The 16,818-nt window shown below is 42.5% G+C and overlaps 1 protein-coding gene across 2 annotated transcripts in view; it reads left to right on the top strand.

Moving 5' to 3' along the window:
• The window catches only part of ABCA1 (ATP binding cassette subfamily A member 1), a 91,737-nt gene that overhangs the window by 39,645 nt on the left and 35,274 nt on the right, over positions 1-16,818 (top strand). For both annotated transcript variants that reach the window (XM_040089368.2, XM_040089369.2), the window contains exons 6-8: positions 4,304-4,425; positions 8,422-8,613; positions 15,574-15,660. In XM_040089368.2, the coding sequence (XP_039945302.1) occupies positions 4,304-4,425; positions 8,422-8,613; positions 15,574-15,660 (401 nt within the window). The remainder of the gene's footprint in view (positions 1-4,303; positions 4,426-8,421; positions 8,614-15,573; positions 15,661-16,818) is intronic.

The raw sequence follows: 16,818 nt of genomic DNA, 5'->3' as shown, positions 1-16,818 counted from the left end.
GCCCAGGCATGAAGGTTCTGCAAAAAGGTTAGGTTGTCAGTAAAATGTAAATTTTAGAATGTAATACAGTGTTACAGTAGGACATGCTCCGCAATTCGAAAATCTGGGAGTTTCTGGTTTTAATGCCCAGAATACATGTTCATTTGAGCTGTATGGAAATGAAGGACAGCTGTGCCTTTTGTGAACACAATATCTGTTAAATGCTGCCATGTGTGATTGTCTAATCCTGACTGGTGACTTCAGAGAGGAAGGGATGTTTCGTGGTTAAGGCACAAGACCTCCAGGTCTGGGAGTTCTGACTTGTGCTGGAAGCTTCTTTATGGGACCATACGAAGGATCTTTCTCCCTGTCCCCTGTGGGATATGGACATCTCTTCTGCTTGTTTCTTGTGGATGGGGATGGTCTCCTGTTGTGTTGTCATATTGTGCCCAAACTGGAGCTGACTACAAAAAAGACATTTCAGCCCTGTTGCTGGTTTTAGGGGTTATTTGCATGGTTTATAAGCAAAGGTCTCTGTCTGCTGTTGCTACCTCGATGTCAGGACTGAAACTGCAAAAGTAGTCTGCCATGGGGAAAAGCTGTCTCAGTATTATTTCTGCTGACTATCCCACCACTGAATCAGCAAGATGGTTGACATCAGATTTGAGAGTCTTTGTGTGTGTTTGCTCAGTGTGACCTCAAGTTTATCTCCCCATTTGTGCCTAGGGCTTGGCTTGCTTGCTGAACCCTGTGCTGGGGTTGAGCGAGCCTGCAGGGCTGCAGCTCCCTTGCTTTTCTGTGGAGGATGAGGCAGGGGGCAAGGAGAGGCTGAGTTCCATGTCAAAGTACATGGAGAGATTGCTCTCCAGTGTGCTGCCTGGCATTGTTCTGCGCCTACAAGCTTGCAGTGCCTGCCTGTAATGATGCTCTTGGCCTGTCTCAAGCAAGAGAAGGGATGCGCAAGTTTTATCATGTTTGAGCTGACACTTTGTCTCGTGTATTTGAGTAACTTGATAGTGCATCTAAATTTTTATGGCAGGAAAATATTGCAGTAGTAGGCCCATGGTGGTAAAATGTGTTCTTCCACTCCAAGTGTTTCCATTATTAAGTAACCTTGTTATTAGCCTTCAGAAGACTTGTCTGTTTTGTTTGCTTTCTATTTTTGGAGGGCTTTTTCTAAATAATTTCCTTAGGCCTTAGTGGGCAAGCAGTCATGTTGGATGGGAAGGGCTGTTTTCAAGAGAAAACTCTGTTAACTCTCGACTTTTTAAGGTATCCAGAGAAAGACTTTAGATGCATTGCAGGGTTTGGTGCTTTCCGTGGTTTCATGTGTAAGCTGTTACACACACCTCCATATTCAAGAGGGATTGCATAAGACACTGACCCACAAGTTCTGGAAGTAGGACCAGATGGGGTGGGGGGAGAAAATGTATGGTACAAAAGGCTGGCTTAGGGCACAGCAGCCAGGACCGTGGTGTTGGGGTTTGGTGCCTTGGTCTTGCAGAGCTTTCACATGTGGTCTTGGGTAGTGATCGCAGCTTCATGATCAGCTGTCTGGAAGCCAAACACTGCCCTGCAGTTCTGGTAACTTTGTTCTATTTCCTTCATGGTTTGCTCCAAATGATGATGAAAACTTGTTCAGATGTTTGTAGGAGTTCCTTGGAAGGGAGCATTGATTTTCAGCAAATTCTAGAGCTAAGCAAGTCTGAAAAAACTTGGCATGACAAGAAGGGCAGGGGATGAATGCTCTGCTAATGCTGGGCTGGTTAATTACAACTGTGAAAGATAGTGATTCTTTGTTACCCCCCCTCATGATTACAGGGGGGTCAGCAGGAATCTCAGTGTAGTTCTGGTTGCATTCCTGCAATTGCTTATAGAATATCTCCCTGACCGTGGCAATCATGCCTCCATATGGCACAAAACCTCCAAGCCAAACCCAGAAAAAATAGACTAGCCAAACCAAAAAGCAGCACATCACTGAGTCACTGAGGAAACAGAAAAGTGGAAAAATTATTGCTTGGCTACTTTTTTTAAAAAAATATTATTATTATTATTATTTATTTATTTTTAATAAGGCATGTGGTCCTTTAAGAGAAGCTTGAAAAATATCTTAAGTAGGGGCAGATTCAATGAAAAAGCTTGCAAACATCTGATCTTTGCATGCCAGTGTGCCTTCAGTCAGCCACCCCTTTGTCCATCTGACTTTCTGAACATTTGATGATCTCACCAAAAAATAAACAAGCTGCAGGAGTGTTACGGGAGTTTGGCACATGTAGGAAGTAACCAAGGAATCGGGGTGGGCGAAGTTTTTCCTCCACTTGCAGTGAAGGAGGGTGCTGGAAAGAAAAGTATGGTTTTATGTTATTGCAGGAGCCAGATCTTTTCCCAGCCTTTCCCTGGGAAGGGAGTGGGGGGTGATGGTGGATTTTGCTAGCGGGGTTCAAGAGGGGTGTTGCTCAAAACCAGCATATTCATGAGTGGTCCTGCTGCGTGGGAGAGAGGAGGGTGAGGGAGAAACTTCTGCCCCAGAGTAACCTCTGCGTTGCCTCAGCTGAGGCGGGTGATTTACTTTTTCGTGTGGAACAAAAAGGCAACGGGGAATTTGTAACTGGATATGTAGATGAGGGAGCAATGACCGTCAGTAACCCCGTGTACTTCATGCCTCAAGAGCAGAGCGCGTGGTTCCTCCCCTTGTGGTTCCTCCCCTTGCCGGCTCCTTCACCAGGAAGGCTGGGAAACAGAAGTGGCACCCGAACTGCCCGTCTCCCTGTCACCTCCAGTGCCACCCCAGCTGCAGACCATACTTTTTGCTGATGGGGCCCATTTGTGACAGAATCACCTACCCAAGCTAAGCCAAACCCCCACTCCCTACAAAACAAAAGCCAACCCAAAAAACCCCAAACAAACAAAACAAACCAACCCCCCCCAACAAAACAAAGCAACAACAACAACAAACAAAAATAAAACCCAAACCCACAAAAAAAAAACCCCAAAAAAAGCAAACCCCAAACCAAACAACAAGAAAACAAAATCCCAAACCAAACAACCCCTCCAGCCTAAGAGGTGAGGGACAAGTTTGTTACAGCTGTCCCTTATAGGACGGGAAAGGTACAAGCCCCTCATTCTTCCATATCATTACTTTCTCTTTAGAGCTCATTGCTTTCCAGTATTGGTTTGGGGTTGCAGAATCCTGTCTTCCTAAAGTAGAAAATATAGCATGACACCTAGCTAGTTGTCTTACCTCACTCTGCTAACTCCTACAGGACTTGGTCTCTCACCTCCTCCTGACGTAGCTGCTTTGCTCATCGCTTCTTGTTTAAGCATTGTGGAGATAGAATTGTCCTCTCTGTCTCTTAAAGAAACAGAATCAACGAAAAACAAACCAAAACTAAACACTGCTCCCCCACCCCCCCAAAAACCCCAACCAACCACAAAACAAACAAGCAAATGAAAACCACAAAAAACCCCCAAACAAAACCTCTCCCAGAAACAAACAAAAACACACACACATACACACACACACACAAAAAAACCCCACACAGAAAAATCCCCACCACCCCCCCAAACAGTGTCAGCTCTGAGAGTCAGCTTCTGAAGATCCAGTTTTGTGGACTTTATTAGTATGCTTGGATTGTAATTTCCAGATGGTTCCCCTCTGCTGTCATGTAGATACAAATTTGTTTCAAAGTCAAGAGCTGAAATACCCATGGCTTGAGAAGGTGGGGCACTGGGGAAAGAAAATGGAAACAATGCTGCAAATGTGTTTTTGAATTCCAAGTAGCTAAGATTGTTTCCTAGGTCTATGTGCACTTCTGTGTCATACCTGTGTGTCTGCATATGTCAGGTTTGCAAATTTATGGTAGAGTACATTAGCTGTTCACATAATTAACTAAAGGCTAGTAAATCCCTCAGTGGTCCATGCACCAGCTCAGTCCTGTGTTCAGTAACAATACAGGGATTAAGTGCTAATGCTGTGGTAGGTTTCAGATCAGTGGAGCAACTTGGTGTGCCTTGCTTCTGTGTATGTATGAGCAAATTGACCTGAAGTAATGATATTAATGGGAGTTAGTTTTGAAGGCTGATTGCTTTTTTTGTTGTTGGTTCAGGAGTTTTTATGAGACCAAGACATCATGGATTGACATTTCTGAAGCCTGCCAAGTTTCAGAGCACTTTTACCAGCAGCTTCTCTTCCTTTTGTATTATAATTTATGTAATTCCCTCTCCCCCATTTGTCAGCCTGACTTTTCCTGTTCAGTGCTTTCACATCTGAGTTTACTTTTGGCTTTGCTGTGACCAGAATTTTTCTTGTTTTGTCATTTTCCAGACTTGAAACTTCGGGATTTCCTGATTGACAATGAGACATTCTCTGACTTCCTCCATCATAATATGTCCATGCCATCATCTGCAGTAGAGGAGCTACTGGATGCAGGGATCAACCTCCAGCAGGTAAAGAGTACTTTCAACTCCTAACATAATGCTTGTCTGTTGTTTGTTTAGCTGTAGTGCCAAGATCCACAGCTCTGGAACCCTCTGTGCTAGGTGCTGTAGAAACAGGGAAGAAAATGTATTCCCTGCCTCTGTCCTCCCTCTTGCCCTCAATTTACTGTCTTATACGATTTTAAGCTGTAAAAGGACACTGGGACCCCTTGAGCAAATGTTTTGACCTGCATAAGAAAATAATATCCTCAAGCTAAACTGGTCTTTTTTCCTTCCTTTTTTTTTTTTTTTTTTTTTTTTAATGGAAGTAAAACATTAATTAAGCTGCTAGCACTGTTCTGATTGTTTTCAGTCACTCAACTTGAACTGGAGCAGGGTTTCTAGGTCTTGCTGTGCCTTACATTGCTGTACAGCAGAAGGAGCATTTCTTTTAGGTTTGTGGCCAATGCATCAAGACAGACACCTTATAAATTATTTAGTACAAGAGTCCTGCTATCCTGAGTGCTCCATGGTTGCAGTCTTAACTGCAGTGACATAAACATAGCTGGTGGTGACAGTGGGCTAGAGCCCTGTCTTGTGATGGCTGTCTGTCATTGTCAAGCTTGTGACATGTTTTTTGCTAGGCTTGATGAATTAGTCCACCTGCATCCTTTCTAATGAAGAAGGCAGAACAGACTGCAAAGAAAGACCCGGGTTCTCTTGAAAGCGTGCAAAAGATGGTATGCAAAAGGAGGAGGAAATCCATTTTGATCCTCAACTCCATATCAGATCTTTCCATTGAAGTGGAATGGATTAGTTGTCCTTTTAGTCTTTCCTATAGTTACAGATGTACGCATTGTCTTGTTTTTCAGTGACTTCTTTCAAGCCATCTGTTTTAGTGCAGTTTGATAAGTTATCCTCCAAGCATAAAAAATGTAAAGCAGAGAAAAAGTTCTTACCCGTTTTAGGCTGCAAGCTTTGTTTTACTTGAAACTGATCAGATTAAGACAGAATCATGCTACAGATGATTCTGAGAGGGCAGCTGGAAGATTGCAGCAACAGAATTCTCATCATTCTCCCTAAGTTAGTGGAGAGGCAGAAAAATTTTCAAAGAGAAAAAAACCTCACCATACATTGTGCGATGGCCATACTGTATTGGTTGTATATGGAAACGGAAGGAGGATAAAAGCTTAGTTTTTATCTACACAGTGTGGCTGGAGGGTGGTGAAAGGCTGGTCAGTCACCTAGTTCTTCCTTGAACGCTTTGAGCTGTGGTCTTGTGTAATTTTTGAGCTGATTCTGCTAAAAGCTTGGGAGTGATGCTGCTAAGTCATAACAGCGTTCTGTGATGGCAAGAAAGGGATGGCAAGAAAAGCTAATCTTGAGCATCAGGACATTAAGCTGCAGAGCAGAGCACTGATCCACCAAATTATCTTTGAGCACTTTTCTAATACAGACGGTAATGAGAGATGCAGACCTCTCCCTTCCTGCAGAATGACTTGTATCTGACTCACAAAATGGACTTCTTTGATTTTGCTGGAGATCTGACCTCTCTGCTGACTGAGCTGACTATTGACTTCAGTATTAATAGGCAGTATTTGTTAGTCTCTGAATGAGTGGGCCACAGCTTCATTCAGTAGTCATATAGTAAAAGGGCCTATCCAGAGTATGCTAACTTTTCACAGAAAATGCAGCCTTCTTTGGCAGTCTGTTGGTGCCCTGGGGTTGTTCAGTGAGGCTGGATGTTATGATATGCCATCACGTAAGGAACTGAAGTCGCCAAGGAGATGGGACTGCTCACCAATGTTACTGTAAGGACAGCGCTCCAGCGTGTCCAGCAGGGTTGTGTGTCCAGCATACTAGAATTAGTGCAAACAGATAACAGTGACCAAAGCCTTGTCTTGATGGGCATGTTGCTTCCTGGGGCTGAGTGGCTCAGTCCTCTGTTTTTCCAGTGGTGGCAGGTGTGCTCAGAAGGGTGTGGGATTTGGAAGGTGCCTGGGTCAGCAGTGGGCAGGCAGCTATGTAATCAAGTCTGGTATGCTGCTGTTGCACAGGTGTGGCCAGACAGCTCTCATGTGGCTTGGAGGTAGGAGTAGGTGCTGTCCCTCTGAAAAGGTGAAGGCACAGTGAGGTCCTGGGCCTGTGCTGCAGCCTGATGCATTGAATAGCAGTGAAGAATGGCCAGTAGTAATGACCAGTGCATATTCTGCTTGGAACAAATCTGTCTCATGAAGCAGGAAAAGGGAGAATTATGTGACATGTAAGGACTGAGCAATTACCTAAGACTACTTGCAAGCATGAGCCTGGCATTTTAAGACTCCTTAGGGGGTGCTAAAACTGTCATTTAGGCTGTATTTTTGCCTGCTGAAGACACCATGGATTCAGATGACTGCAAGTGGTTAGAGAACTTGCTGACTTGGTAAGACTAGGAGTTTCAGTCTGGGGTGGATAGGTAGAGTGTTTTTTCTCAGGTCTCATGCTATGGACCTCAGTGCTTGAAAAGGGAAATTCTCTCCAAGGGAGTATAAAATCTGGGTGAAAAAGGTGGACATTTTCAGAAGAGTGGAAGGTTGGTCACCTTCACTTTCTGTGAGTGAACACTGAGGCACTGGGAAACACTGTTTTTTCTATATATCCACCCAGGGAAGCTTGTTCTGGGAGTGTTATTTCAGTGCCCCACAAATACCTCCTGGCTGTAACACTGGTTGTAGTATCTCTGCTAGCAAGAGAAAAAATATCACAAACTTTCAAAGGGCAAGTCTTTTGGATGTGAGAACTGTGCAACATTGAAAGATCCTATTTTTGGCATATGGATTCAGACCTAAGTTAAAGGATTGCATGAGTATTGCATTAAAAATCCCTTTTCTCTCCTGTCAGTTCCATTTGCTTGTTTCCTGAACGTAATTCACCTTTTCCCCCAGATTGTGCCTACTCCTTTGGTTTTGACAGCAAAAAAATTTCTGACTTACCAGCCTGGTTCAGGAGCTGCTAACTCTTGTGGAATGTAGATCAATCCTCTTTAGTTGTTGTTGTAAGTTGGGCAATGCACACTAGGTGTTACGAAATGACAGAAAGAAGAAATTAAGTCCACAGCTGTTGTTACCTGTGCATTTACAGTAAAATGGTTCCATCTGTCTAGTCCCAAGGCAAACAAAAGTTTCTTTCCAATAGTAGACTCTGGATTTTTCCTTGTTTATCACCTTTGAGGAGCATGCAGCTTTTTGACATGGACTTTGTTGTTCAGCAAACATGAAGTTGGTAACTGACCTTATTAAAAGAATTTGTTTATCAGATCTGAAACAGTCTGGTGATAACCCAGAGGGATTTTATCAATTTCGTTAATAAGGTGATTGCATGTGGATTAGGAAACATTATTGACAAGGGAACCATTGCCTTAAGAAAGTATGCCTGTGAAGGAAGACTCTAGGATCTTATCTCTTTTGTTGCAGCCAGTAAGATAACTTTTTTTTGCTGATACATTATTTGCTCAAAAACTCTACAAAATGTTTGTCACAGCAGTTAGTGAGTACGTACTTCAGATTTAAGGGAGATGTTTCTGAATCACTGCTGCACAGAAAATGTGGCTGCCAGATACATCTAAGTAGTTTGGGACATAGGTTTTTTGCCCTTCACATAGATTTGTCAGACTTGTGTCTGGTCACAAGCCTTGTTTTTCTCTGTGGCTCAGTTCCCAGAAGACTGAACGTTAGGCAATGCATGTACCCTTGGTTGGAGGAAATGGCTGCTGTGGAGTACAGGCTCACTGCTGCTTTGTGCATATTTGCAGGGAAGTGAAGAGAGACCTGCCTCCCCCAGGACTTCTCTCCCATGTTCTCAGCAGGGAAGAGTTTTTCTTGGAACTGAGTTGCATATGAATCAGGGCTGCTCAACCTGGAGAGAAGAATGCCCCCTCACCTCTATCTGGAAATGTTATGAATGGTTTACTTTGTCTGAGCAATAACTTGAGCAAAGTTCTTTTGTTGGAGATGAAGGCAGGCTGACATGCTTTTCTCGCTTTCATAGGTCTTTGTGTATGGTTATCGAATGCGCCTGCAAGATCTCTGCAACAGCTCGACATTGTCTGAATTTCTTATGGCCCAAAATCAGACAGCGGCCATGGACTCTGAAGCCTTCATTTGCTCCTTGTCAAAGGAAAAACTCCATGCAGCTGAGCAAGCCTTCCGTGCTAACCTGAATCCTTTGAAGCCTCTTCAGGTGAGTTCACTGGCCCCACCAGTGAGAGTCTGTCATTGACACAGTGACATTTTCCATGACTTTCAGTTTAGGAACTCATCCCTGCATTTCCAGAACTGCTTAGAGGCAATTAGGAAGAAGGACGGTCTTTGTCATGAACAACATTGCTTCTTCCTGTCATTCTTACCCTTCCTGTTCAGTCTGCTACTTGCAGAGCATAAGTGTACATGGTCTGCAGTTCAGTTTGTCAAGAGGAAAGTCTTTATGTTGCACAATAAAAAACAGGCTCTTGGCTGTCCCTGTGTTTTAGTCAAATGGCTGTATCTTGGCTGAAATGAGCTCAGATACAAGCCTAGCTTGTGCTATATATGCCACTGCCCTTAGCAAGGATGTACCAAGTGCAGAAGTTTCTAGCCATTCACACAGTCTTTAAGTAGGTTTTGATCATGTGAAGTGGGTCAAGTTTTAAAGTCCTGTTTCAAAAATTAACCAACTGAATGGGTATTGGCGGAAGAATTCATTCATCTTCAAACAAATACAGTATCTGCAGGGTGACTGGAGATTAGAGAAGACTTGGATCTAGGAAACTCCAGTGGTGTTTTGTACAGATTTGTAATATCTGTTAAAATGTGGAAGTTTGAGGAATTCAGTGCTGGAAATGACAGTAGAGTGAAAAAGGGGCCACACTAAACCCTAAACCCACACTAAACCCTAAACCCACACTAAACATTAAACCCACTAAAACAAATATTCTATTGTGTGCTGTGTGAGTTTTCAGATTTGATGAGTCTTTCAGTACTCAGAAGTCATGTACCACTTGCTTGGCTTTGTCCCCAGTCAAAGAAGGTCATTATCAAGTACTGGAATCATATTACTCTTCTGCACACTAGCGGTCAGTGACTTCCTCCCTCCACAGCTCATCTTCTGTTTTCCACATGTCCTCCATCTGCACTTTGTCTTTCCTGCTGGAAGAGCGAGACAACCCATAAGCATTAAGAGATGGGGTAACAGCACTAAATTGTAACTAAGATGGGCTGTTTAGAGAGGAATGGCTGTAACTTGTTTCTTGTCTTCAGTTGTATGTGTATGTGCACATATATACATATTTTACTTTAAACCATTCAAAGATGCTAGAATTTTGGGGTCTGAGAGGGTTGCAAATAGCCAGCTATTGTACCACTCAGAACTGGTTTTCTGGGCCCTGTGGAGACTCAGGCTTGATTTTCTTATTTATGGAAGCTTCTGCAGCTTAGCTGACTGAAGCAGGTAGTGAGTATGTCTGTTCTTAGGTCTATATTGCTTGTTGGTGAAAGGAAACACTCATAAACCACTCCGTGCCTCTTGGCAACAGCAGTGTAGGTTTAAGACTTTATGTGCAGTTTTGGGGGGCTTCTGAGAAGCTGAGTCACGATCTTGTCTCCAAGGGGAAAAAAGCTGGAGTCTAGAAGCCAGCAGTTCTAAACCTGCTGTGCATGGTTGTCTGGTTAAGGTCCGCAGTTTTCCTCAGAAATGTGTCACAGTGTATCCCGTTGTTGTGACTGAAGCAAAAACTAACTGGCTTCAATATGGCCAGGCAAAATGGATAAATGAACTGTAGGATTGCACCCAACAGGTTTGAAACTTAGTATCTTTAGATGCTAAAAAGTGCCCTGACCTGCAGTAACATCTTTGAACAAAGAGGGAACTTTCTGTTCATGAACAAAGGAGGCTTTTGATGCAGCTTATTGAAGGCATTGTGTCAAATCTTGGACATGCACACTGAAGATAGCATGCTCTGTATCTACTACAGAGTCTGTAAACCAATGCCAACAATTTGTCAAGAGATTAATTATTTTTTTTCTCTTAATTCTTTTGATGTACTTTTCATCAAGGTGTTTCAGTAAGCAAAATAAGGGCCAAGTCAAGTGCAGGTGCAACAGCAATTTGGAGACACGTTTTTAGCTTGTGTGATTGGACATGGGCTTCACTGGTTGCACTATTTTGTGATTAATTGAGAGGCAGTGTCTTAGTACAAGAAGGTTAATACAAAGGCTTGCAACTGTGTGCAAGAACTCTGTAAATTCAACACCAAAGGCTTGAATTGTAAACGGGGAATTTGTGCCTCTCTGTTATCTGGTCAGTGAAGTGGCTATGGTTGCTTGAAGTGTTTTAATACATATGACTTAGCCTGACATCCACCTGTGTTGGATTTTTTTTTGTTTGTTTTGTTTGTTTTCCCCTCTGCATTCCTGTTTGTTGTTCCCTCTGCAAGATGATGCGGTAAATTTCATCATGGAATTGATCCGGATTAAAAGTGTTTGACCTAATTGTATGTTTACAAAAGTATTTATGTTAAAGGGGAGGCTGGAAGATTGAGAACCCTATGATGAGGGAGTGTGTGTGGGCTGAGACCCTGATGCTAACACTCAGTTCTGCTGGCTTAAAGTGTGTGTGCATTTGCAGCCTCAGGGAAATTCTAAGTGTTATAAGTAGCTCTCAAAAGTGTGGTAATCACTAGCAAATTATGGACAGATCAAGGTTTTAAAAAAAATAAAGTGCATGCATGATGAAAGGTATGAGCTCTAAATATCACAGCACCGTTGAGTTTCTTTAAAAAGAAAGTCAAGGAAAAAACACTTCACATACCTGCTTCTTAGTTCTATCCAGAGATCCCTGAGTGTTGCCCAAAGGGCAGTGATACAGTTAAGACAAGAACTTCTAATTAAACTTTCACACTAGGATTCTAGTTCTGTCACCGATCTTTTGTATTACTTCAGTTTATCCTCTTCTGTAGTAAAACAGCCAAGCACATGGAGATATGGTATGGAGGTTAAGATCTGTGTCCTTACTCATTTGCATGTAAGAACTTACTTGAGGCAGGCTGTCTAGATCAAAACCCAGCAGAAAATCTGGGTGTGATCACAGGGCATCAAGGCAAAGGATCAAGTTTCCTTCTTCTCTGCATGTTCACTCCACAAGATGAAAAAAATGTTTCAAAATGTCAAATTCCCTGTTCCATGACCTATGTCTTAATCAGCATCCATTCTCTGAAGCCTTTTGACCAATAATACTACGGAACATCGGACACATTGTACAAGCTCCTCTGCAATTCTCCCCAGTTTTGAATGTGATTTGGTGGGAGAAAGTCAAATGGTAATTCAGACTGCTCCTGTGGGATTTCATCTCTTAGACAGCACTGCCTATAAGGGCTTTGCCATAGTCACTTCCAGTTGTATGGATCTGTAATAAGCCATAAGTATGCTGTGCCTTGTATACTACAGTGGTCCTTGGATGACTGTGGATGAGCACATGAAAATCCAATGGTTTTTTCTCCCTCCTAAATATGGGTGGTGTTTTGTCAAATGGTTAGCATGAACTAAGCATTAGATAATAAATGCATTGCAGTTGAAAAATGGCTTTTAGAAAAGGTTTCCTAATGAAAATATGTGCTGCAATTGAACTCATAGCTTTCCTTGGTCTTTTGAGAGCATTTTCAGTCAAGCAGAATGATATCATCCTTTTAAACAGCAGTGGTTTGAGACTTCCACTCTCAGGAAACAAAAGCAGAAGCTTAAAGCACATGACTTTTCTGCAGAGGCCAGTGGAAAGTTTCTGGTAAGATCAGTATAAAGTTGTAATAACTATTTCAAAACAAATGTGGCAGAGTTGTCTTTATTAAGGAGAAACAGTCAAGATGTATGTCAGATGTATGATGCAGACTGATTTTTGGCTGAATGTTTTGACTTCCCAACACTTTATACGCATGCATTCTCATGTATGTTAAACAGATTTGTCCATCCCCTGTAAGTCTCACGTGAATCTATTCAAGGCTTGTCTGTCAACTCCAGCAATCTCAAGTACTTGTCACTAGAGTAAATCTTGCAGCACGCACATACTAGCACAGAGTCCCTGTCCCCCACCCAGTGCACTCAGTACCTCAAGAGTATTTCGATGTTAGCTGCTCCAAAAGACAAATTTAGTGACTTGCTAGCCACAACCACAGTAATTGTAGAGGGCAGTTGTGTTCAAAATCTGCTAGAGCTTTGTCTTTCTGCAGTGTGCCTAGAACAGACAGGTGATGTTTTTGCTGCACATCGCCAGTGAATTAGTCAATGCCCTCCCCAGCCCCTAGATGTAGTGCAGATATCTGCTAAAGACAGTCTCACAGTAGGAACAGTCTTCCAGGATCTACCCTGAATCTAGATGTTTCTTATTAATGTAATTAACTACTTAGTGAGTTACTACAAAGATGTATATTACAGGTAAATTAATGTCATGCTCATCTGTTCAGAGAAGACTGACCTTTGTGACTCTTGGGGGGTTTTTGTTTTGTTTTGGTTTTTTGTTTGTTTGGGTTTTTTTGTGTGTGTGTGTTTTTGATTGTTTGTTTGTTTGGGTTTTTGGGGTTTGTTTTGTTTCAGGAGATCACTTATGAGAGGCTTCCTGAGTGGGCTTTGAGTTTCAAGAAGTGGTAGAGAGAGTAACATTTTCTCCATATCAATGATAATATTGCAAGTTCTGGTGAGAAATTATCTTGAAGTTATATGAATTTCTTAGGGAAGGGAAGTCAGGGTGCTGTGCTATCAAAGGATAGATGGGTACTCCTCACATTTAAGGGTAAGGTTTGCAAGCTCCTTTAATCACCTAAGACTTATGTATGAGGTCAGGAAAAAGTCTTGTTAAGCTCAGTGTCCTCGACTGATAGTCCAGCAGTGGCCCTTAATGGAGGCATGTGAAAGGATGCAGCCATTGGGCAAGTACATAACAATGTTTCTTCAGTGCAATGTCCTGTTCTTCAGGGGGCTTGCAGCCCAGACTTTCTCATCTACTGCTTGTAGATGTACTGCAAGATGTGCAAGAGGTACTGCATCTTGTTTAATAGCATTTGGTAAGACTTTTATGTTCAGTGAATTCTTTTAAGTCTTCCTCAAACTCACTTTCAGCATTGCATTGATTTTTTTCTGTTTTGACTAAGTTGTGTATGCAGACATTCCTTTGGTGTGTGGTTTTTTTTTTTTTTTTTTAAACTGATCATTTCATTGGAAGCTTTCTACGTATGGTGAGGCACAGAAAGCAATCATCCCACTTCCATTCCACATCCCACTTGTAAGACTACAGACCTTTGTCATAACCTCTGTTTGTCCTTACATGTCCCATTGGAAGAATTGCGGTCTATTGTCCTTCCTTCAAAAACCATTCTTACCTTGAATTGTGGCCTTTGTACCTGAGCTCCTTCAGAGATGGAGAACCCAAAATTACACATAATACTTGAGAACCAGGATTACATTGTGGATTTATGTTGATGTTGATCTGTTTTATCACTGTATTTCTAATGTCTCTCTCTTTTTGAGTGGCATTAGCTAATTCAGGGCCATATAAGGGGTATCTTTAGGTAGAACTGTCTTTTCCCTATATACTTTACTTTGCAGTGCTGAATTTTGTCTGGCACTTTGTAACAGTGTGTCAGTAGGAGGATGTTCACTAATCCTTTGCAATTGGATTTTGACTTTTCACTGTTCTGAACCAATTAGAATCTTCAGAAAACTTTTCCTCATCCACTCTGTCCCAGAATCACCTTTGGGTGCAGTGAACGCAAATCTGTGTGGAAATTGATGAACTATCTGGAGCTGAACAAACACATCTCTTGTTATGCATGAATCTGGAACTTTCTACCTCATTTTACTGCTGAAGTTGAACTGATAGAGCAGATATGTATTGCTGGCTAAATTTCTTTAAATATGTCTTTAAGGTCTAAGCCTGTGGGGATTTTTAATTGCTTTTCTCCTAGATGATATGGTTTTTATTATCCAAACCTTAAGGACTGCATTTAGTAGAGATTCACAGAGGTTAGAGAATCCTCCCTGAATTTGCAACTGCACTGGAGCAAAGACTAACTGTGCACTCAGAAAAGTTAGCTGAGTTTTAAACATCTCAGCAGATCAGCAGAAGAATGCCCATTTGCACCAGCTGGCACTGGCCAGGTCTTACCCATCTCCAGCAGGTCAAGTCTAAACCTCACAGTTTTGTTTCCAGAGATTGCCCCAAGAAAGATATTAAAATGAAGAGATTCAGCTCAAAAGATGTGTGCTAAAATCAAGGGCCCTGGTTGTTCATCTGTGTGTTGCAATGCTGTAACTTTAGTATGCTTTCAAATGCTGCAACATGCAGCTACTAATGTGAAATCTTATTAATTTATTTTATTCTTCATTCCCTTGAAACAAGGATTGTGCCCCAATGTTTTCCATGCAAGGTAGTCTAGATATGTGAACAGAAGGCAAAAAGAGCCCCACAAACCAAACTCCAGGCCACGAGTTACATGTAGAGCAATTGGAAACAAGGAGTTGTCTTCAACGTGACAAATAATTTCCTGAAAACTATGCCTTCCACTTCTGGAAGCCCATTAGTCTTGCTCTTTGGCATGCAGTAACAGTGGATGCCAGCTGTGTCCTGGAAGCTGTTTGTTTTAAAATACACCCTTGGTTTGGATAAAGAACTTCAAGACGTGATGGGAGGACTTGAGTGATAATGTGCACTGCAGTAGGGAGTCCTTTGTATCTGAGCTGGTATCTGTGTAGTCTCACTGAAAACTTGTACCCACCAAATTGTCTTTTCCACCACTGTACTGACTTTGCATCCCCTTCTTAGCACTGGCTTGCAGGATTTCATGTGCTGTACTGTAAACTGTCCTTGTTTTGTGACCAGGAATGCAAGCCATCCCTTTGCATTGTAAGCGTATGTGCATGCATGTAACATTTTATTGGTATGGTTCTGATTATGATGTCTATGTACTTAACCTGTGAAAAGAGAAAGGCGTGATCCTGGCATGTTGCAGGGTGCAGAAGCCCATGGTATTTTAAGTTCAAGGTTAGACAGAAAGCCAGCTCCATCTTCCTCACCAATGTAAACAGTCTTAACTGCTCTATACAAGAATGTTTATAAGAGTTTAATTTCTTCATTTGTGCTTTGCAATAACTTCTAGTTTCCATTTCTCTATTCCTGCAGAGACAACTTTCTTTCAATTCTTCCTTGTGGGATCTGTCAGAAACTGTGGAAACTTTGAGAGAGAGCATTGGGAAGCTTGTTAAAGAGGTAAGAAGAGTATTTTTGTCAGGAGAACCCAGCACTGTAGTTGCTATCTTAGCCTGTGATTGAGTACAAGAGGCAACTCAAAGTCAAATCTCCGGCTTGTTTTGAAACTTTTCCCTGTCCTACTGCTGTTTTCCCTGTGTCAGTGCAGGCAGCATGCACTTTGCAACCTCTTGGCACTTCAAGTTACAAATAACATAATAGAAATTAGGACATTTTCTGTACTGTTTTGCCTTTTCACAGTGGCACAATGATTGGGCTTGCAGTACATCTGCTGCTGGGTAGTGCCTTGCAAACTACATGTTGAGGCTTTCCTTTCTATTTTTTTCCATCCAGTTGCCAACCCACATCAGGGTTATTACTTGGTTGTATCTGCTGGGTTTTGTGTGCAGTGAGGGTACGGCATGTGGAAAAGGTGCTGTGGCTGTTATAATTTAAATTAGTAGTGGTAGGCTACTGTTTCCTCTTAATCTTGCTTTTTGGGCCAGAGATTGCTTTCCAGTCTTGTGGGGCACTCAGTACAATGGCATCACAACAGTAAACATAAACAGCAATTTGCATAGTCAAACTGACATTCTAGAGGCTGCAAGTATTTGGTTTTGCAGGTGAAATGATCGATTAAGAAAAAAAGCCCTGCATACCTAAGTAGGAATCAGAAGTCCATATTCTGGACTTCTGGGATAGGAGGTGGTTGTTGAGCCAGAAACTTAGCCTAGTTTTTTTTGTCTGGCTCTGACTTTGAAGTGCTGCTATTAGTCAAAAACATTCTCTCCCTGGAGCAGAAATCACAACCATCTAAGCTAAACAGTGCCGCCGCCTCCGTCTAAGCTAAACAATGCTGCTGCCTCCTCCTCCCTTCACCAGTCTTCCGTCTTCGCATCAGAGCGAGAGAGCTCCGCGCCCGTGAACGGCAGTAACCTCTGGGAGCATGCACGAGAGCAGGTCACTCCAGGTTAACACGCGCCTCACTCCCACGGAGGGGCAGCTGCCGGGAGCCTGCGCCATGCCAGCCAACAATTCCTGGCACGCACCCCTCCCCGAGTCCTACAACCTGCTGTGCAGTCCCCTTCACATCGAAATTAAGACGATTCCAGGATCAACTCCATTTAGGACCATGGAATAGCTTTTGTTGCTTAGTAGGGAGGCTGCCCTTCAGAGTTT

This window comes from Hirundo rustica, chromosome Z (genome assembly GCF_015227805.2).
Source record: "Hirundo rustica isolate bHirRus1 chromosome Z, bHirRus1.pri.v3, whole genome shotgun sequence".
In the NCBI taxonomy this organism is placed as follows: domain Eukaryota; kingdom Metazoa; phylum Chordata; class Aves; order Passeriformes; family Hirundinidae; genus Hirundo; species Hirundo rustica.
The sequence above is the reverse complement of the archived record's forward strand: the minus strand, read 5'-3'. Positions and strand labels throughout refer to the sequence as shown.